This window comes from Diceros bicornis, chromosome 19 (genome assembly GCF_020826845.1).
Source record: "Diceros bicornis minor isolate mBicDic1 chromosome 19, mDicBic1.mat.cur, whole genome shotgun sequence".
Lineage (NCBI taxonomy): Eukaryota > Metazoa > Chordata > Mammalia > Perissodactyla > Rhinocerotidae > Diceros > Diceros bicornis.
In genome coordinates this window covers 15347019-15366904 of record NC_080758.1, presented here as the reverse complement: position 1 = coordinate 15366904, position 19886 = coordinate 15347019, and the positions used below count along the sequence as shown (strand labels likewise).

General features: G+C 52.4%; 1 protein-coding gene across 1 annotated transcript in view; it reads left to right on the top strand.

The window, feature by feature from the left end:
* Positions 1 to 19346, top strand: part of SLC12A5 (solute carrier family 12 member 5) — a 34982-nt gene extending 15636 nt beyond the window's left edge. The window contains exons 7-25 of the mRNA XM_058562583.1: positions 1963 to 2204; positions 2928 to 3139; positions 4951 to 5121; positions 5427 to 5525; positions 5662 to 5719; positions 7366 to 7540; positions 8185 to 8303; positions 8625 to 8723; positions 9631 to 9750; positions 10095 to 10199; positions 11408 to 11576; positions 13423 to 13618; positions 14543 to 14712; positions 15126 to 15257; positions 16156 to 16263; positions 17423 to 17545; positions 17638 to 17837; positions 18456 to 18589; positions 18797 to 19346. Coding sequence (XP_058418566.1) covers positions 1963 to 2204; positions 2928 to 3139; positions 4951 to 5121; positions 5427 to 5525; positions 5662 to 5719; positions 7366 to 7540; positions 8185 to 8303; positions 8625 to 8723; positions 9631 to 9750; positions 10095 to 10199; positions 11408 to 11576; positions 13423 to 13618; positions 14543 to 14712; positions 15126 to 15257; positions 16156 to 16263; positions 17423 to 17545; positions 17638 to 17837; positions 18456 to 18589; positions 18797 to 18888 — 2724 coding nt within the window. The 3' untranslated portion in view covers positions 18889 to 19346. The remainder of the gene's footprint in view (positions 1 to 1962; positions 2205 to 2927; positions 3140 to 4950; positions 5122 to 5426; positions 5526 to 5661; positions 5720 to 7365; positions 7541 to 8184; positions 8304 to 8624; positions 8724 to 9630; positions 9751 to 10094; positions 10200 to 11407; positions 11577 to 13422; positions 13619 to 14542; positions 14713 to 15125; positions 15258 to 16155; positions 16264 to 17422; positions 17546 to 17637; positions 17838 to 18455; positions 18590 to 18796) is intronic.
* Positions 19347 to 19886: the final 540 nt, after the last annotated feature.

The following is a 19886-nucleotide window of genomic DNA, read 5'->3' as shown; positions in this document are numbered from 1 at the left end:
GTGTGGGGTCCCAGGCTGTCAGTCAGTTAGCCATTGCTCCCTGGACACCTCCTAGAGGCCATGCCACTCAGTAGGGCCAAAGGGAAATCATATGTGGTTCTGTCTAACGAGTTCACAGTCTAGTTGGGGAGACGAGATACAATAATTATGTAACATGAACAGCTGTCGTTTATCAGGCACCCACTGTGCTCTCAGCAGAGTTCCAAGTGCTTTACAGTCATTATATTGAATCCTCATGAGGCTTAAATATCATTATGCCCATTTTACAAATGAGAAGCCCAGAGAGGTGAAATGACTTGCTTAAGGTCACTCAGCTACCAAGTGGCGGAGGTGGGTTCATAATAGTAAAATCACGGTATAAATAATAATGGTAATGTCACACAATAGCTACCGTTCTGTGATTGCCCAACACCATTGGTTGCCCACGTGCCAGGGACTGTGCTAAGTACCCTGTAAATGTTAACTGTAGAGGGCTGGTGGCTAGTGGATTACAAAAGAGAAGAAGGATCTGAGGGAGCCGAGTAAAGAGATGTCTTAGGAGTAGTGACTGATGAGAAGTCAGGTCGCTGGGCAGCGTTTGAAGGAGATGGCTGCTGACTTCCGTCTTCCTGTCCTCCAGGAGGAGGTGGGAGCTGAAGAGGGTTGCTTGTGTTTGGAAAGTGGGGCTGGCATTTCCCAAGCCCCTACTCTATCCAGGGCCCCTGGCCTGCAATGTGTCATTTTATTTTATCCCCACGACGCTCCCACAAGTTAGAAGATGTCCCCATTTTACAGATGAGGAAAGCAAGGCTCAGAGAGTTTAAGAAACGTGTGGAAGGGATATGAACCTCTGCCTTTCTGCCCCAAAGCCGGTGCTTTCCACTCTACCAGGCTGTCTTGAGAACTAGAACTAAAAGATGTCGCAGCTTCTGGTTTGGGGGCCCAATGGAGGGGTACGGGGCAGAGAGGATGGATGGGGAATAAAAGACCTGAGAAACCAAACTATGAGAGAATAACAGTAGACCTTTGTGACTTTTACGAAATTAAATAATTGAAAAATTATTATAAGAGCAATTCTGCCCATTGCCTAAAATTGGAAAAGTATCAAAGAATGTAAAAAAAAACAAGTAACAATTGCCTGAAGAAAATAATCATTAACATTTTGGTGTATTCCTTCTAGTTTTTTTTTATGCAATATCGTATTCTGTCTTTGTAAAATATAACTCTATAGATTCCCCTAAATAACCCAAAACTCTCTTTGTAAGTATCATTTACAAGTGAAAATAACTTTTGTAAGACTATAAACATTAATACTTAGTATAGAAATTATAGAAAATACAGATGTGCAAAAGAATAAAGATTATCCACATTTTCACCATTCAGAGAAAACCACTGTTAACATTTTGATGTATCTACACACAGACATATATACACATATATGTGTGCATATTCACATATAAGTACACATATATTTACAAAAATGAGATCATAAGACATATTCTTTTTTTAAAACTTGGTTGTTTTTAGCTAATATAACATGGATAGCTTTTTGAGTCAGTTCATATAAATCTGTTATCCTTTTCAACAGCTCTGTAGTCTATATGGAAATATCATGATTTAGTCACCCAATCCTCTAGTGATGAATGTCTAATTTATTTCTACCTTTCTATTAGAAATAATAAAAACAATAAGTAACCATCAGGAATCATACCTAATAAAAATAATAGAAACCAATAATTGCTCTGAACTTTTTTGCAATATCATTTTTAGTGATTGTATAAAAGTCCTGGTAGGAGAGAGCAGGATTTCCTTACCCATTCCGCTGTCATTGGATGTCATTTCCAGTCTTGCTCTACTGTAAATGTGCTGTGATGGGTGTCTTTTTTCCAAAGCCTTGCCTGCACTTCGGTTTATTTCCTTGGGGTGATTCTCAGTTGTTTCTTACTGGGTTACTTGCCTGACCTCCTCACCCCTTTCCCGCAGGCTTACCTCTTCCCAGCTATGGCCATTTTTAAGGCAGAAGATGCCAGCGGGGAGGCAGCAGCCATGTTGAACAATATGCGTGTTTATGGCACCTGTGTGCTCACCTGCATGGCCACCGTGGTATTTGTGGGCGTCAAGTATGTCAACAAGTTTGCCCTTGTCTTCCTGGGTTGTGTCATCCTCTCCATCCTGGCCATTTATGCTGGGGTCATCAAATCTGCCTTCGACCCGCCCAACTTCCCGTAAGTGCTGCTACTCTGAGTCTAAGGCATTGTCCTCCTCTTCCTTGGCCTGGTCTGCACACCAGTCTCTGCCACCCCCTCCTCCCCATCTCTCAGAATTGGAGTGGTTGTGGATTCAGAGCAACCTGCCTTAGGAGGAAAAATCTCTCCTGGTTTGGGGGCAGTCTTTTCAGGGTGGGGTAACATTTCTGGAGTGGTTACAGTTTCCCTGGTGAGGGTCAACTGCTTGCTGGTGGGGTGGACCTAGGAAGAACCAAGTGGAAAGATTTCTGAAGGGATGAACACTCCGTGATAGGGAAACATTTCCTGGATGGGACAACCTCCCGGAATGGGACTACCTCTTAGTGTTAAACGTCTTCTCTATCGTGGGAAAGGACACAGAAGAGAGGGTCCGGGAGCTCAGATCCCTGTTGGTTCTGCCTCTCTCCCTAGGACAGATTCCCCTACCTCCCACTGCCCCAAAAGGCGGCACACAGAAACTGCTGTCTGTGGTGCTGAAACATAGCATTGCAGTAAGGCGGTGGTTCTCTGCCGTGGCTGCATATTAGAATCACTTGGGGCAGCTTTGAATAAACGCCGATTCTGGGCTCCATCCCAATTAAATCAGAATATGGATATGGGGCCCTGGCATCTGTGTTTTTTAGAGCTCCTCTGGCGGTTCTACTGTGAAGCCAGGGCAAGGTTATGTCCCTCTCCATCTTCCTTCCTTGTTTCTCTCCCTAGGATCTGCCTCCTGGGGAACCGCACACTGTCTCGCCATGGCTTTGATGTCTGTGCCAAGCTAGCTTGGGAAGGAAATGAGACGGTGACCACACGGCTCTGGGGCCTTTTCTGCTCCTCCCGCTTCCTCAATGCCACCTGTGATGAGTACTTCACCCGAAACAATGTCACGGAGATCCAGGGCATTCCTGGCGCTGCCAGTGGCCTCATCAAAGGTCTGGGGGAGGGAAGAGAGCTGGTGTCCAGGGATCACTGCAGGGATTGGGAGTTAAACAGTTAGGATTAAGGGACTCTCCTTGGGATTCAGATAAATTCAATCAGTTTTAATTGAGCACCTACTCTGGGCCATGTTCTGTCCTTGGGATCATGGAGGGGTAGAGATAAAAGGGAGCCTTCGAGTATCTTACTACCTAATAGGAAAGAAAGCCATCAGTTTAACAAGTATTCACTAAGCACCTAATAAGTGCCTAGCACTATGCTAAGCACCAGAAACACAACATAAATAAGTCACAGTCCTTGGCCTCAAGGAGTCTGATGGCAGAGACAGATGTATTAGCAAATCAATTGTGATATGTGTAGATGTGCATTAAATGAACAGAGATCTCCCAGGGGAGGGATGGCCATGTGTATCAGGTGGTGAGACAAGGCTTCTTGGACTCATCTGAGAAGGGTTTTGAAGGATAAAGAAGAGATTTTGGTTATACTAGGGGAATAAGAGACAGAAGAACAGCCTAGAAGCATGCAGATACAGAAGAACATATTGTGTCCTTCCAACTACAAGTAATTTGGTATGACTGGGGCATAAAGTGCAAAGGAAGGAGGGGCAAGATATGATGTTGGAGAGGCTGGCATGAGGCTGACTGGTGGGTCTTGGAAGCCACGTTCAAGAGTTTGGACTGTGTCCTGAGGGCAATGAGGAGCCAACAAAGGGTTTTGAGTAAAGGAGGGACATGGTCAGCTTGTCATTTCTGAAGATTCACTCTGGCTGCTCATGTGGGTGGGCTAAAAGGGGGAGAGAACAGAGGCAGGGAGTCCAGGAGGAGGCTGATGCTGAGTCAGGTGAGAGATGATGGTTTTCTCACCTAGAGTGATGGAGTGATGGCAGTAGGAATGGAGCAGTGGTTCTCCACCAGGGATGTTTTCCTCCCCAGGAGAGAGGTGGCAATATCTGGAGACATTTTTGGTTGTCACAACTGCAGGATTATTACTGGCATCTAGTGTGTATAGGCAGGGTGTTGCTAAACATCCTACAATGCTATAGGACAGCCCTCCACAACACAGAATTATCTGGCCCAAAATGTCAATACAGACATGCGTCGCTTAATGACGGGATATGTTCTGAGAAATGCGTAGTTAGGTGATTTCATCATTGTGTGAACATCATTGAGTGTACTTACACAAACCTAGATGGTACAGCCTACTATACACCTAGGCTATATTGTACTCATCTTATGGGACCGCCGATGTATATGCAGTCCGTGGTTGACTGAAACATCGTTATGCGGCACATGACTGTAGTGCCGAAGTGGAGGAACCCTGGAAGGGAGAGAAGGGGTGTATTTGAGAAATATCTAGGAGGAGTAATGGACAGGAGTTGGAGATGGTTTTGAAATGGAGATGGAAGAGGGAGCAGTTGAGGGCAATGTCAAGCTGTCTGAATCGATGGTGGTGCCATTTACCAAGATAAGGGATACAAGACAGGAGCTGGTTTGGGGTGGGTGAGTGGTGAGATCAGTTTGGGACATATTGAATCGGTCTGAGATAGGTCTTTGTGTGTCTATTACTCCTTTAGACTGGACTATTTGAGGGCAAGGACTAGATCTGATTCGTGTGTAGAGCCCCTGTGCATGGCCTGGCCCAGATCAGGAGCTGAGGAAATGTTGGTGGAAGTAAAATACAGCCAAGGCCTGGGGGGAGTGGGAGGTGGCTGACCTTGACCCTTCTTTTTGCCCACCCCACCACCTGGACCCAGAGCTCTGGCACCTGACTTCTGATCTTCCCTCTGAGCATCCTGTCTCCCCCACAGAGAACCTCTGGAGCTCCTACCTGACCAAGGGGGTGATTGTGGAGAGGCGTGGGATGCCCTCGGTGGGCCTGGCAGATGGCACCCCTGTCGACATGGACCATCCCTACGTCTTCAGCGATATGACCTCCTACTTCACTCTGCTGGTTGGCATCTACTTCCCCTCAGTCACAGGTGAAGGGGAGCTCAGAGAGGGAGGACTCTGCCTGGGAATGGATGGGTAGGAGAGAGTCAAGGATGATGTAGGGGAATTTCTTAGTTCAACAGCCCCATCACGTAGGCAGGAGCCAGCAATTCAGTTCCCATGGGACAGATGAGGGAATTAAGGCTGGGAGAAGCCAAGTAGCGTGGCCAAGTTCTCGCACAAGTTAGTATGCCAGGGCTAGATCCCAGACTTCCTGACTCTGAGGCTGGTGTCCTGTCTTCTCAGTCTTTCTGGGCTCCTGTGGCTCCTGTCCTAGCTGCTCCTCTGTTCACAGGGATCATGGCTGGTTCTAACCGCTCTGGGGACCTGCGGGATGCCCAGAAGTCAATTCCCACTGGCACCATCCTGGCCATCGCCACCACCTCTGCTGTCTGTATCCTGCACTGCTGGGCTGGGACCACCGTGGGTGGGGAGGGCAGCTGCAGCTGCTGCCTCACCTGGCTGGCTTAGGAAGGGTGGGGAGGAAAGGGAACGCCACTCTGGGGATTCTCCTTCATCCTCTGCTGCAGATATCAGCTCCGTTGTTCTATTTGGGGCCTGCATTGAGGGGGTCGTCCTTCGGGACAAGTAAGTAAGGGAATCAGGGCTGATTCTGCTCTGGGGGTGGGGTGGGCATGGGGGCCAGGTTCTGGGTCAGCCAGGGGTGCCGAAACCTGTGCAGGGGGCCTTGTGGGAGGAAGATCAACTCCGGTTCTCATACTGTATTTCATCTCTCTCCTGTCACTCCAGCTCAAGAAGCTTGAGTGGTGTCTTGTTTCTTTCAGGATAATGACACTTTCCTTTTTTTTCTTTAAAATCTATTAATTCATGTGCTATTTCCTGGATGTCTACGTGTTGGTCGCTGTCCAGGGTTCTGGGGGAAACAAAGATAAATAACACATGATTTTTATCCTGAAGGAGCTCTTTGGGGATAGGAACCATACCTGTCAACAGACTTGAAATGCAGGGTGGTGGGGGTGGTGATAAAGGAAAATACAGGGGCTGTGGAGGTGCCCAGAAGGCTGCAGTCCAGTCCTCAGAGGGTTGGGGAAGAGGAGGTGATGCTGGAAGTGCCTTATACGCATCTTCTCGTTTATCCTTCCATTCTAAATGTTGAGTAGAGATGACTTGGGTGACCAGGAGGGGAAGGGCATTCCAGGCAGTGGGGACAGCATGAGCAAAGGTGGAGTAGAAAAACAGCCGTGTGTGTGTGTTAGCACACATGGGTGCCTGTGGCCGTAAGCAGTTCAGCACTTCGGGAGCATGCACTTCTGAAAGGGGTATGCATGCATGCTCCACCAGCAGGGTGAAGTAGGAGGTCCTATCACAGAAGTCAGTTTCTGTGGCACCATCCTGGCTTCTGAGGAATAGGGACGTGAGGCTGGAGACCCAGGCTGGAGCCAGCCCTGGAGACCTGGTTTTTGGCACCAGGAAATTGGAGCTTTATTTTATAAAAACTGGGGGAAGCTCTAAAGGGTTTAAGCAGGGGAGTGACCTGGCCAAATGGATGATTTGCATATATTACACCTGTTAGTTTTGGGGGCACCTTAGCCTCTACTTATCTCATTTCATTTACTCGTAGACCACCCATAAGATTGCAAGGGATTCAGCAGGTCATCCTGTAACCCTCATCTGACACTTGGAGTCCTTCAGCAGTGGCCCATTTGAGCACCTCTGCTTACACACTCCAGGGACAGGGCTCCCTCCACCTACTAGAGCAGCCTCTTCCATTTAAGACAGTGTCATTGTTAGAAAATGCTTTCCTTTGATTCTCACATTGCACACCATCACCACATGATGAGGCCAGAACCCCCATTTTTCATATGGAGATACTGAGGTTCTAACAGGCTAAGAGATTTTCCCCAGATAACATAGTATTACACGATTGACCATTTACTAGAATCTCTATTAGTACCATGTTCCAGGTGCAGTGCTAAGCATTTTACAGCGTTATCTTCCTTTATTCTCTCACCAATCCTGTGAATAGGTTTATAATGATTCTCATTTTACAGCTAAGGAAACTGAGGCAAGGAGAGGTTAAATGACTTGCCCAAGGTCACACAGACAGAAAGTGCCCAGGACATTAGGGGCTTTGTCTCTGCCCTCGCCCCTACAGAGCCTCACCCTAGGGTGGGCGTACAGTTGGTCCTGAAGTTGGTGTGGGAGACCTGCCCTGCAAATCCAGGGAGCGTTGCTCACCAAGCATCTCCTGTCCTCTTGCTGTTTCACTCCAGGTTTGGTGAAGCTGTGAATGGCAACCTGGTGGTAGGCACGCTGGCCTGGCCGTCCCCCTGGGTCATTGTCATCGGATCCTTCTTCTCCACCTGTGGGGCTGGGCTGCAGAGTCTCACAGGGGCCCCACGCCTGCTGCAGGCCATCTCTCGGGATGGCATAGTGCCCTTCCTGCAGGTTAGTGGGGGAGGAATGTGGGAGGAACAGCCCACCCCCTACACCAGCCAGCGAGGCCCCTGCCCAGAGAGGCCACACAGTGAGCCAGGGCTGTGGCAAGCCTTGAGCTGCCTCCTGGGGCCCTTCCGCTCTGCGCTGCCATGAAGAAGAATGAGTGTGCCTTATTTGGGATTTGGCCCATGGTCAGTGCCATCTCTTTGGGCAGAGTAGTCTGCTCTTAGGGGAAAAATAAATGGTCCTCCTCTGGCCTAGTGATTGGGCAGGAACTCAGGGAGGCAGCCAAAGGGCAAGAAGAGGGGGTGGCTCTCTCCATGGTGCTTAAAAAAAAAGATTTATGGAGCACACAGTGATGGCCACTTGCTGGCCTCCTGTAGCTCCTCTCTCATCTGTCCCACTGGAGTTTGTTTTCCCCTTAAGGGATCGTTTGAACTTCATTGCACTGGGGTACCAATGTCAGGGTGGGTGAGATACAGCAGGAGCCTGGTATCCCTTTGGATCCCTAAAGCTGAGAAATACAGCATCCTCTCCCTACCTCCTCATTAGTCAGGGGATTCCTGGCTCTACAGCACTGGTCCCCAAGACTGGAAGAGAGAGACAGGAAGTCTTTAAAGTCTCAGATCCCCGTGGTGTGGCTATGTCCCTAGGTCTTTGGCCACGGCAAAGCCAACGGAGAGCCGACATGGGCCTTGCTCCTGACCGCCTGCATCTGCGAGATCGGCATCCTCATTGCATCCCTCGACGAGGTCGCCCCCATCCTCTCTATGTGTGTGCTGGTCTCTTGCCCTCCCCATTGGCTCTGGGGGTCTCTCTACCTGGATCCTCCAGCTGTGACCCTGGACAGCCCACCCAAACACTTTAACAACCCAGGAGGTTCCCCACTGTCATAGAAACCCGTCCTTTGATATGTGGAGATTCATCCCCACATGTGTCAGGGTGTGTTGTAAGGGAATTTGGCTTTTAAAACTCCTCCCTAAGCACCAGAACATGATTCAGCACCTCCCCAATTTCTTTTCCCTTTTCACCATGTTTCTGTCTCTGCCTTCCCTTGCATCTCTGTCTCTCTTGGGGCCTTTCTGTGTTCTAGGTTCTTCCTGATGTGTTACATGTTTGTGAACCTGGCCTGTGCAGTACAGACGCTGCTGAGGACGCCCAACTGGAGGCCACGCTTTCGATATTATCACTGGTGGGTGCCCCGTTCCCCCTTCCCACCCCACAGAACCATCCTCTCATCTCTGCCCCAACCTCACCTCCTCTAGGTCAAAGGACCCCATGCTCTAGCTTTTATAGCCCAACTAGCGTGAGAGGGTCTCCTTATAATCACAAATAATAATACACAGGACAGACAGTCTCAGCTGTCATCTCTCCCCTGCCCATAAAGCTCACCCTCTTACAATCTAGATGAGGAAACCTCATTTTCCTCAACTGTGAAATCGGATGATAACTGCACCTACCTCAGAGGACCATTGTGAGCATTACAGTGCTTGGTGCGCGGAAGATGCTCATTACGTGGAGCTGGGGTCCTTCTGATCATTTTGCTTCATGGCTCTTTGTCTTCACAATAGGCCCATAGGGCAGACGAGGCAGGAATGAGCATGCCGGTTCTACAAAAAGGAAATGGAGGCTGAAACAGGGGAAGGGACTGGCCCAAGGCCACCCAGCAAGACTGTGGCACACTTGGGTGGAATCCGGGCTGCCTGACTCCATCTCAGCGCTCCTGCTTTGCCAGCTGCCTCTTTCTGGGGGCATGCTCTTCCTGGGAGATCCGGCCTCCACCTCTGCCCAAAGACCCCTGCCTCAGAACCCATCTGGCCAGGGCTGTCTGCAGGGCCTAAAGCACAGGATCAGGGCAGTGCAGTGACAGGAGCTGAGTGGGGCATGGGGCGGTGCCCTGACTGTGGCTGCTCATTCATCCAGAAGGTCCCATAGCCCCGTGGTGTTGATGGAGATGATGGTGTGGGTGCCTCTGGACCTGGCTGGAGTCTCCCAGGTGTTTCCCAGGCCCTGCCCTATCTAACTCTTGCTGTCTGAGCCGCGGCATCAGTGACAGCTCCACCAGGGCTCAGAGGCTGGGTCTTCCTCCCATTGTCCAGGACACTCTCCTTCCTGGGCATGAGCCTCTGCCTGGCCCTCATGTTCATCTGCTCCTGGTATTACGCTCTGGTGGCCATGCTCATTGCTGGGCTAATCTACAAGTACATTGAGTACCGTGGGTAAGTGTGGAGAGTAGGGAGGGCTGGGAGAGACTGAGGGATGAGAAGGGTGAGGAGGAGAAGGAGTGGTGGGTAGTTGGGGTGGGGTGGGGATGAAGCAGGCAGTGGGAGAGGATGAGGCTAGCATGGAAGATAAAAGGTGACCGGGGTGGATTGGGAGATAGGGGACAGGGGCGGAGGGATGGGCTGAAGCTTTGAGAAATGCAGGTGGCAGGAGCAACATGCATGTCCTTTCTGAGCCTGAGATAGATGGCTCTGCCCTGGGGCGGCCACTTCAGTGTGGACGGTTCTCCCTGACCCTCCCTGGCTTTCTGCCCTCACGTGATCCCCTTCCTGGCCCCCAGGGCGGAGAAGGAGTGGGGTGATGGGATCCGAGGCCTGTCTCTCAGCGCTGCTCGCTATGCCCTCTTACGCCTGGAGGAAGGGCCCCCGCACACCAAGAACTGGAGGTCAGTGATGGGGACACCTGTGTGAGGGCTCGGGAGGGAGAGGAGGGGAGCGGGGCCTGATCGTCCCCACCACACAATGCTGTGCCCTTAACCTCTCCTCATCATCTCAGCCTTGTCTGAACCCTTCCACCTACAACACTGAGGCTGGGCTTCGTTCCAGACACTTGTTCTCCAAAACACCACCCACCACAACAGCCTCCTGACCATCCGTGCATCCACCCATCCATCCATCCATCCATTCATTCATTCCATCATTTGTTAAAAAGAATGTGTGAATGCATGGTATGTGCCAAGCCTTCTTCTGGTCTCTGGGGATGTAGTGAGCTCACAGTTCCATGGAGAAGACAAACATAATGTCGTATAGCATTTGCTCTGAGAGAGGTGGAATCATCTACTTTAACAGTTATAGGACCTCTTAGAAATCTCTAGATTAATAACAATCCCTCCATTTTATTCACATGAAAATCAGAGACCAGAGAGGGTCTCAGAGGTCCTGGAAGGCAGAGCTGGAACCAGCATCTTCACTCCCCGCCTCTCAGCCCAGGGTGCTTTCTCACTGACTGCTCTGCAGGCCCAACCCCTCGTTCACCTCCCTCAGGCTCATTTTGCCAAGAGTAAGGCCTGGAAGTCTAAGCTATGCCTAGGACATCGCTGGCTTATCCTTGCTGATACCTACTAGACTGGGGCTTCCAGAGACTGGGGCTTTGCATTATTTGTCTGTGAATTCTCCAATGCTTAGCACAGGGTCTAGCCCAGAGTAGGTGCTTAGAGAATGCTATTAAATTGATGAGTGGTTGAATAGATGGGATGGCTAAATGAATAAGGAAATGAGTGGTTAAATAGATGGGTAGATAGCTAAGTGTATATATGTAAGGGAGGGAGGTATATGTGTAAGTGTATATGAATATATGGTTGTGTGAATTGATGGTGGTAGGTGGATGTGTGGATAATGGAGTGAATAATACATGTGTAGGTAAATTAATATGAATATGAGTGGATGACTGAAGGATAAAATAGATGGGTAGGTGGTTGAATGGATGGATGGATTAATGAGGTGGATGGAGAGATGGATGGGTTGGGGGATGGATGGATGTGTGGGAGATGGTTGGATGGGCTGATATTCAAAGAAATGAATGGACCAATGGGTGTAGGGTGGCTGGTGGTTGTGTGGATAGTAGATGGATCACATGACCTTGCACCCTCTTCAGACCACAGCTGCTGGTGCTGGTGCGCGTGGACCAAGACCAGAACGTGGTACACCCACAGCTGCTCTCGTTGACCTCCCAGCTCAAGGCAGGAAAGGGCCTGACCATTGTGGGCTCTGTCCTTGAGGGCACCTTTCTGGACAACCATCCCCAGGCCCAGCGGGCAGAGGAGGTGAGCAGAGGGAGTGGGGAAGGACAGGGCACTCAGGAGGACAGTCCTTGCCCCTTTGCCCTTTCCTTCCTTACCACCTTTGAGATCAAAGAGGGCTCGGGCCTTTCTGTCCTTTGCCTTAGAAGAGGAGTCTAAGGGCTCAGGGAGTGAATTCCTTAGAATTCAACTTGCAGAACCAAAGACCATCAGAGCCAGAAGGGCTCATTTTATGGATAAGGAAACTGAGGCTTAGAGAAGTCAGGTCACTTATCTAAGGTCAGAGAACCAGGACTGCTTGACTCCTATTCCAGACCTCTTCCTGCCAGAGTATAAATCTTTCAAAGTGTTTTCACATCCGTGGATTCTTTCAATCCCCACGCTGTGTGGAATCGGCAGAGTGAGTATCTACACTTGGCACAGGAAGAAACTGAGGCCCAGAGAGGGACAGGAGCTTGCGGAAAGTCACAAAGCTGGCTAGAAGCATAGTCAGGATATGAACCCAGGACCCTGGCTCTGGCTCACCTGCTCTTGTCCCCATCCTGGTCCATGCCCACGGAGCAGTGCACAGAGCCAGTGTGGGCTGGGATGGCTGGTGTCTGCATTACGGGGCACTAACAGGCATCTGGAACCTGGTGGGTAGCAGAGGAAGCAGGTTCTGTCTGTGATTCAGGCCTTTCTCCCCCCGGGGCTGTAACTAATCGTGGAGAGAGGAAGGGGGCCTGAGGGAGGCGAGGTGAGACAGGGAGGGGCACCCCTAATGGCTTGTGACAGTTGCTGTTTCTGCCTCGCTGGGCCGTTCTGACCAATCTGTCAGGTCCCAGAGCTGGAGGCCTCTACTGGTCAGTTTAATTAAACGCGCAGTGGCTGAGAACGTGCTGTGTACCAGGCACTGGGCTAGGCATGGGGCAGATGGAGATGTGTAAGACCAGTTCCAGCCCTCAAGGTGGTCACAGGCTGGTGGGCAAGACAGAACATAGACAAAGGCTCTCAGACCCGTCCGCTGTTGATAGGTACCACGTTAGAGTTAATAACGGCAGAGTAATAGGTTGTGTTGGGTGTTGACGATCTGTCAGGCAGAATACTAAGCCTTACCCACATGTAATTCTCCTGATTCCTCAGTGAGGTGGCTGTCATGATCTCCATTTGACAGATGAGAAAACTGAGGCTCGTAGAGGTTAGGTGATTGGCCCGAGGTCACACAGCCAGGAGGTAGCAGAGGTAGGAATGGAAGCCGTGTCTCTTTGACATCAGGGTAGTGGTTAAGGGTGTGGGGGATGGAGTCCGACCCCTGGAGTTGAACCCCTACAATAATATCCATTAGCTGTGTGGCCTTAAGCAAGTCTTAATTCCTCTGAGCCTCAATTTCCTCTTCTATAAAATGAGAGTAACAGGAACATTTCCCTCCTAGTGCGGATTGAATGTGCATTTAAAATACTTATCATTATGCTAACTTTTAAAAGTTGCTAAAAGCAAATTGTGTGGCCAGGCAGAGGAGCCCAGTTTCATTCTGGTCTGGTTGGGGGTTGGTATCTGAAGAAGGTGACATTTGAGTTGGGCCAGGCAGGGTGTAATGTACAGTGCGGGGAGGGGGCCGGGTGGTGGTGGAGAGCTTGCAGGGGGACTGTGTGAGCAACAGCAGGGTGGTGTGAAGTGTGGAGTCTGATCACGAAGAGCCTTGATTGATCAACAAGGAATGGGGCCAGAGGTGATGGGGAACCATGCGTGATTCTGGTGCCAGAGGCTGATACGATCAGAGCTGCGCTTTGGGAAGATCGGGATGATGGAGGGGAGAGATGAGAGGAAGGGAGGCTGCAAGGGGCCAGGCCTGAGCCTGGTCCCTGTCTGACACCCTCCCCCCAACCCCCAGTCCATCCGGCGCTTGATGGAGGCGGAGAAGGTCAAAGGCTTCTGCCAGGTAGTGATTTCCTCCAACCTGCGTGATGGCGTGTCCCATCTGATTCAGTCTGGGGGCCTCGGGGGCCTGCAGCACAATACAGTGCTCGTTGGCTGGCCCCGCAACTGGCGGCAGAAGGAAGATCATCAGACGTGGAGGAACTTCATCGGTAAAGCTGGGTGGGCTGGGGGCAGTGGTGGGCTGGGGGCGGTGGAGGACTGAGGGTGCGTTCTCCTTCTTTGGGCCTGGGGGCCGTTTCCCAGGCTTGGTAAGTGTCGATTCAGCAGATGCAGGTGATGGTGTTCAAAGCCGTCCACTGTGCTAGGCGCTGGGGACTCAGGTGTGAATGAGACGGTCCTGGCTCCTGCCGGGCTCACAGCCCTGGGAGGAAGACAGTGCAGGGCAGTGAGAAGAGCCACAGCGTTGAAGTCACAGAGGCCTGGGTCTAAATCTCACTTCTGGCCCTTGCTAGCTGTGTGACTGTTCACAAGGGACTCACCCTCTCTGAGCATCCGATTCCTTGGTAATAGTCGGTTATAGTAATATCATAAGTAACATTTATAGACTGTGTTCTGTCTGCCAGACAAGCTGAGGCTTTCTCTGTCTCTAATTCTCTCAGCAGTCCTGTGAGGGCTGGGCATTGTTATCTCTGTTTTATTGGTGTGAAACTAAGGCAAAGAGAGATTAAGAAGTTTGCTGCAGATTGCACAGCTGGTAAACCCAGAGGCTGCCCTGTTAACTCCAGGCTATTCCATCTCTTTTATAGGTAGATCATAGTTATAAGGTGGTTGGGAAGATTAAATGAGGCCATGTAGGTAGAGTTTTTAATAATCAGAAAGGGGAGGTGGTGTTATTGCCACTTGACGGGGGGGAAACTGAGGCCCAGAGAGTTTGAGAGGCTTTCCCAAATCCAAATAACAAATAAGTGATGAGCTCAGGTAGATGCTGGCTTTCTGACTATGCAGCCCAAGGCCAAGGCAGGGTGGGGTGGGGTGGGCTGCTGGGTGCCAGGAGCCCCCGAGGCTGCTGCTGCGTGTAGGAGGGGACCAGGGTCACTGTTTTCCTGTCTGGCCCTCTCCTTGGCTACCCCCAGAGCTGGTACGGGAAACCACGGCCGGTCACCTGGCCCTGCTGGTCACCAAGAACGTTTCCATGTTTCCCGGGAACCCGGAGCGCTTCTCTGAGGGCAGCATCGATGTCTGGTGGATTGTGCACGACGGAGGCATGCTCATGCTGCTGCCCTTCCTGCTGCGGCACCACAAGGTGCGTGTGCGCACAGGCATGCATTTCTGTGTGTGCGTGCACATCTGTGGGTGAGGCTCATGGGCTCTGGCCAGGGCCAGCCTCCATGTGAGCTCTCCCCTTATGAGCTCCTGGGAAAAGGATCTGATCATCTCCTTCATTCTGAGATGTTAGGAGCTGACTGTCTCCCCTTGGGGGCATCCTTGACTTGTAAAGGAGAGCAGTGCTTAACCCAAGCAGGTGATCCTTTAATGGGGGACCCTCACCTAAGCGGGAGAGTTTTTGTAGGGAGTGGCGCTGAGATAGAGGATTTCGAGTCTGCTTGTGTGTGTGGGAAAGCGGCTGGGAAGGGTGAGGGTCCTCTCTAGGTTTTGGCCCTGGATCTCCGCTCTGCATCTGGCCTGGATCTTTCTGGGTCCCCTTCACCCCTCTAGGTCTGGCGGAAATGCAAGATGCGTATCTTCACTGTGGCCCAGATGGACGACAACAGCATCCAGATGAAGAAGGACCTCACCACATTTCTGTACCATTTACGTATCACTGCGGAGGTTGAGGTGGTGGAGATGGTGAGTCCCCAAGAGCCACTCCTGAAGTTTTGGAGTCCCACCTGGCCCTCTTTCCTCTTGGCCCCAGCGGGAAGTAGGACAACCCCAGCACTCATCAGCTTATGATGCTGGATGCCTGCCCCTCCCCCCCATTCTTAGCCTCTCACATATTCACCCGGGAGTTCATCCATCCATCCATCCCTCTCTCCTTTGTAAGAATAGCCATGTCTAACAGTGCTCATTGTATGTGAGGCACTGTTCTATGCGCTTCATATATATTAATTCTCACAACAGCCAGTGAAATAAATACAATTATCAGCATTTCCGTTTTACAGATTAGGAAGTTGAGGCACAGAAATGTTAAGTAATTTGCCCAACAAGGCACACTAAGTGACAGAGCCAGGATTCAAACCCAGGCAGCCTGGCTCTAGAGTCCATGCTGCCAGCAATTATACTGTACAGCCTCTCGTCCATCCCTTCCCTCCGTTTATTTATCCATCCATTCATCCTTCTATGTTCTCGTCAATCTACGTGTATACTCATTAATGTATTCATTCACTCACTTACCCATCCATCCATCCACGTATGTATTCATTCACCCCTTTGTTCTTTTTTTAAATTTCTTCCCCTTTTCCACTCACCCAGGTAATGAATTAATCCACTCATTCATTAATTCACCCATTCATACGCCCAGTCCTGTGCTGGGCTGACGAGGGAATGAGCTGTATTGCCTTCAAGGAGCATCGCCTCTTGTTCGTCCTTGCTTCTCACATCTGTTGATTAAACTAGGTCATTGGATAGGGAAGCCTTAGGCTGGCAGAAGGAAGGGGGCCTGCCTCCCTTCCCTTGGCCTTGCACCTGAGCTAGAGCTCTTGCTTTCCTTCCTTGCCCCCCTCACCCCACCCCTGCCTGCCCACAGCATGAGAGCGACATCTCGGCTTACACCTACGAGAAGACATTGGTGATGGAACAGCGTTCCCAGATCCTCAAACAGATGCATTTAACCAAGAATGAGCGGGAGCGGGAGGTGAGGTTGCCCTGGTTGGGCTCTGAGAGCCTCAAGCTCCCACCAGTTCTGGGTCTGCACAGGTTCGGGGTGGCCCAGGGCTGACACTTGTGGCCATTGGCACTGCCACCTTCACCCTAGAACATTACTCATCACCCTTATTTCCCCTGCCCTGCCTCCTGGCCTGGGCTTCCCAGCAGCAGGGTACACTCTGCAGCTGCACCTGCCAGGCCTCCCAGCCAGGATGCAAAGGGACTTTGGCATGGGTGACAGATCTTCCCCTCTATGTGATTTCTGCGACCCAAGGGAAAATAATGGATGCTAAATATGCATGGATGATGATTCCTCAGGGGTGTGAGCTGCCAGTGTGGGATACAAGGGATCATGTGATAGACCCTCAGAGGGTGGGTAACAGATGGATATTTAGGGATATAGCTGATGGTAGGAGTTGGGGGCAAACCTTCTAGGCTGTGGTTGATGGGTTCTCAGGGGTGATGAGCATCTTATGGGGTATGGGGGTGAGATCTCCCACGTGTGGATAATGTGGGACCACTAGTCCCCTGGAGTTTGAATTAAAGACTCACTCCAGGGATTGGGGTCCTTGGGGAAATGAGTGATGGTATCCTGGGGCTGGGGACAGAAGAGCTCTCAGAGGTGAATGACAGGTTGCCTGGGGGAATGGGTGGCAGATCCTATAGGTGAAGGTGACAGATTATGGTTATGGGTCTCACAGGTGTGGGTAATATATTTCTCAGATTGTGGTTGATGGATCCTCAGGGGAATGAGTGATGGGTACCCCTTTGAGCTGGGAAGGATGGACCCTCCAAGGATGTCATCCAGGCTGTTATCCAGGGGTGATGGTAAAAATTGTATGAAATGGCATGTGCACTGACAATCAGAACTGACACTGGACCATGGTGCTAAGGTAGAGCCCTGCTGGGCTAGGTGTTGACCCTTTGGTTGCTGGATAATGGGGGGATCAGGGGGTTCTAGAGAGGAGCTGGAGTGGCAGGGTCAGTGGGGCAATAGCTATTGGGTGTGGAAGCATTGCAGTATTTTAACAGCTGGTACAGTTCCTGACAGTGTGCATCCTGGTGGAGCATCAGCTCTGTGGTAGCTCTTTGCAGGACACGGGTGCTGACTCTCAGCAGAGTCGGTGCCAATCTGTGTCACTCCCTAGATCCAGAGCATCACAGATGAGTCTCGCGGCTCAATCCGGAGGAAGAATCCAGCCAACACTCGGCTCCGCCTCAATGTCCCGGAAGAGACGGCTGGTGACAGTGAGGAGAAGCCAGAGGAGGAGGTGTGCAGCTCTGGTGGTTTGGCTCCAGCGTGTGGGAGCAGAACCTTTGGCCTCCAGAGGAGTCACGTGCTGTCCCTTTGTTCATCACTCAGGTGCAGCTGATCCATGACCAGAGTGCTCCCAGCTGCCCCAGCAGCTCACCGTCCCCGGGGGAGGAGCCCGAGGGGGAGGGGGAGGCAGATCCTGAGAAGGTGCATCTCACCTGGACCAAGGACAAGTCGGTGGCAGAGAAGAATAAGGGCCCCAGTCCTGTCTCCTCCGAGGGCATCAAGGACTTCTTCAGCATGAAGCCGTATGGGCCTGGGGGCTAAGGGCTGGGGTCTGGAGTGAGCCTATGGGTCTTTGCTCCCCATGGCAGAGCAAACGAGCAGAAGGGGTCCTGGTCTGGCAGTCCGAAGATCCAGCCCAGACCCCATCTGAGGACTTGGGGGTTGGGCCCGATTGCTAAGGGTCAGAGCTCCCAGGTGCAGGCAGTGGAAAGGTGATGGCTGTGGGGCTGGGAGAGCAGGGCCAGAGTGCACTCAGGGTGGGTGATGGTGGCTCAAGTCCTCAGCCTCTCCTGCTTTTTCTGACTCCTCTCTTTTTCTTCCTCACTTTGCTTCTCTTGTGTTTCCTGAAGGGAATGGGAGAACTTGTAAGTGCTTCAGAGTTTTTAAATTCTCTCTCCTGGATTGGCCAGGGTCCCTATCCTTCACTCTCTTCACTCTATCATGAACCCTCAATTCGTGCCCTGACCTGACCCCTGACCTCTGGGGTCTCTGAATAACCCAGCTTGGAGAGGTCTGGGGTTGGTGGTCCCCGGCTTGCAAGGGGGTCCCAGCAGCCCAGGACCTGGTTACCCCCCGGCGACTGGATCCAACTCTCTGCTCTTCCGGGCTCACGCGCTCTCCTCCCCTCCTTCCTCCCGCAGGAACCAGTCCAACGTGCGGCGCATGCACACAGCCGTGCGGCTGAACGAGGTCATCGTGAAGAAATCCCGGGATGCCAAGCTTGTTTTGCTCAACATGCCTGGGCCTCCCCGCAACCGCAACGGTGACGAAAATTGTATCCTGGACTTAAAACTGGTGGGAAGAGGGAGGTGGACGTCAAGGGATCTGGGTCCTAGCCCCGGGATGGAAGAGCTGAGCCGTTGCTGCTTCAGGATCAGCACCTCGGACAGGGACGCGGGCCCAGAGTTCCCCGGCGGCCTACCGCGACCTCAGTTCCATCCGAAGGGAAAGGGACGGGTCTTTCTCCTTGACGGGCGCTCAGACATGGAGTTCCTCGAGGTCCTCACCGAGCACCTGGACCGGGTGATGCTGGTCCGCGGCGGCGGCCGCGAGGTCATCACCATCTACTCCTGAGGGCCAAGACCTGCCACCTGGGCCCGAGCGCGCCCGGCCCGCGGCCCCGGAGCCCTCGCCGCGCCCCCCCGCCGCTGTCACCGTTTACATACAGACCCTGCGCCCGCGCCCCGGCCCCTTTCCCCGCTGCCTGAAGCCCGGAGGCCACGTCCGTCGGGGCTGACTCGGAGAGGACCGCCCCAGTGCGGGGACCAGAGCCCCAAGCGCCCGGTTGGGGCGTGGCTCTTTCGGTCCCGGCTGCGCTGCCCTTTTTCTAAGCCCGGCCTCGCCCCGCCGGAGGAGACGCTGCAATAAAGGTCGGGAGGCTGCGCGGAGAGGAGAGGAGCTGGGGCTTTGAGACGCCCCCGCACCCCAGGTTGTCCGCGCGGCCCCTTCCCCCTTTCCGCGCCCCGCCCGCGGCCTCGTTCTGCCCTCCTCCGGCGCTGCTCCCGGCGGCCCGGGGGGCGCGGGGTGGGGAGGCCGCGCTCGGCCGTCTCCGCCGCCCCTCCTCGCGGGGCCGCTGGGCGCGGGCCGGCAGAGCCTATACATAGTGTACAGGAGACATCGCGTGTATTTTTAACGTCCCCATATTTCTGTGACTAGAAGCGCAACGGACTTCTCGCCACTGTCGAGCTCTCTCCCGCTGGGGGCGCCCAGAGGAGGCGGAGGCCTCGGGAGGCTGGATTTTCCTTGACGTCCCGAGAGTTTGAGAGCAAAAGTGCTTGAGGCCCAGGCGGGAGTCGTGGTCCTGGTCCCTCGACACCCCCGCCTTGCTCTCGCCTTCTCGCCCTTTCCGCGCGCCCTTGGCTTCCGATCCTTCCCTCTAGTTCTTTTCGTTGACGAGGTGAGACAAGTGTCCAACTTTTCCTGGATTCGCCTCCCAGCAGATATGAGCTTCCACTGCGGCTGCAGAGACGCGCGCAGCCTCTTCTTATCGGCTCTTATGCAAGCTGGGGCCAGGATGGGGGAGGGGCGCTCCTCAAGGGGGTGAAACCAAGAGGCCTCGCCCCACCGAGGAA